The sequence below is a fragment of the Emydura macquarii genome, unplaced genomic scaffold, assembly GCF_026122565.2.
Source record: "Emydura macquarii macquarii isolate MOO-44397 ecotype Brisbane River unplaced genomic scaffold, CSIRO-AGI_Emac_v2 contig_2170, whole genome shotgun sequence".
In the NCBI taxonomy this organism is placed as follows: domain Eukaryota; kingdom Metazoa; phylum Chordata; order Testudines; family Chelidae; genus Emydura; species Emydura macquarii.
The window spans coordinates 256,446-258,179 of record NW_027132307.1 but is presented as its reverse complement, the minus strand read 5'-3'; the positions used below and the strand labels follow the sequence as shown (position 1 = coordinate 258,179).

General features: G+C 48.6%; 1 protein-coding gene across 1 annotated transcript; it reads left to right on the top strand.

Annotated features, from left to right (window-relative positions):
- Positions 1-182: 182 nt before the first annotated feature.
- LOC137160192 (olfactory receptor 52P1-like) lies at positions 183-1,154 on the top strand. Its single transcript, XM_067558639.1, has one exon. The coding sequence runs from the start codon at positions 183-185 to the stop codon at positions 1,152-1,154; it is 972 nt and encodes a 323-aa protein (XP_067414740.1).
- Positions 1,155-1,734: the final 580 nt, after the last annotated feature.

Genomic DNA, 1,734 nt, shown 5'->3' with positions numbered 1-1,734 from the left:
AATAATTTGGTGCCATCTGCAAATGCTGCCAACTCACTGCTCACCTCCCTTTCTGGATTGTTAATAACTATAAAATATTTACAGTGGTATTTGTTACCATGTGCCTAAACCCCTCGCTCTGCTTCTCTCCCTTCACAGGAACCCTCAGCATTTCTGAGCCTGATCGGTGCTTCGACCACCTCATGGTGGCTTCTAACCTCACCGCCTCTGACCCCTCAACATTCATCCTAAATGGCATCTCAGGGCTGGAAGCTGCCCACCTCTGGATTTCCATCCCTTTCTCTACGTTCTACATCATCAGCCTGTTGGGAAATTTCACAATTCTGTTTGTCGTCAGCAAAGAGCAGACTCTTCATCAGCCCATGTTCCTGCTACTCTGCATGCTGGCAATCACAGACATCAGCATTTCTACCTGTGTCGTGCCGAAGGCACTGTGCATATTTTGGTTCCATTCCAAACACATCACTGTGGATGGCTGCCTCACCCAGATGTTCTTCCTTCACGCAGTTACTTCTATGCACTCAGCTGTCCTCGTGATAATGGCCTTCGATCGCTATGTCGCCATATGTAACCCTCTGAGATACGCCACCATCCTCACCAACGCACGAATCGCTAAGCTAGGGTTAGTGGGTTTGATACGAGCTGTTCTCTTGATTCTGCCAGAGCCCCTGCTTCTACGAACGCTGCCATTCTGCACCAACCGTGTTATCTCCCACACGTATTGCGAGCACATGGCTGTGGTGAAGTTATCATGTGGGGACTCCACACTTAACCAGATGTATAGCTTGGTGATAGCATTAGCAATCATCGTGGTAGACCTGACACTCATTGGCCTGTCTTATGTGCTGATCATCAGGGCCATCCTCAGGATCTCCTCCAAGAAAGCCCACCTGAAAGCACTCAACACCTGCTCAGCCCACATCTGTGTGATACTAGTGTCTTATGCTCCGTTCATCTTCTCCGTCCTGACACACAGGTTCGGTCAGGGCATCGCTGCCCACATTCATATCCTCTTGGCCAACCTATATGTCCTTCTGCCCCAAATGTTCAACCCCATCATTTATGGGATGAAAACCAAAGAGCTTCGTGAGAAAGTGGGAAAATACATCTTCAGAATGAGATCGCCTGGGGCCACTGACTTTAAACCTGCGTGACAGGAGGGGGAAAGGATGTCTCCTCCTTAATCAAGGGTGCTCTGTCCCAATTTGTCTGAGCTCAGCCTTGTGGACGTTCACAGTCTAAGAAGTTCCTCACACCTAATGTCTTATCACTCCATCACCAAGCACAGCTCTCTCTGTTGCTGAGTTCCATCTCTCCAACCATCGCCTGATCTCTTTCAGTGTGACCCGTCATCCACTACACCACACACCCTGTCACTTGGCTTTCCTGTGACTTGCTCACCACCGGTGCTGATGATTTCTTATATGCCCTCAGCCCTATTTTCCATCAGTATGTTTGTTGATTCTGACCATTCCTCATTCTCCTCCATCTTTGACTCTTTTGCCCCTCTCTGCCATCACAAGGTCCCCAACTCTGCCCTCCACCAGGCCCCAACAATCCCTTCCAGTGCTGAGTCTCCCCAAATTGGTCTCTCTGAATTCTTAACCAGCAATAACTTGGAGTTTCCCACTCTGGTTCGTCCTCCCCAAAGACATGAAAGCTGCCGTCAGTTATCAGTTCATTTTGGGACACACATTGCACACAGACTAAGGTCAAAATAAACAAAAAGTCTAT

What these genes read in the sequence shown, in the direction of transcription:
- LOC137160192 (XM_067558639.1), top strand. Translation starts at nt 183, where the DNA reads ATGGTGGCTTCTAACCTCACCGCCTCTGACCCCTCAACATTCATCCTA.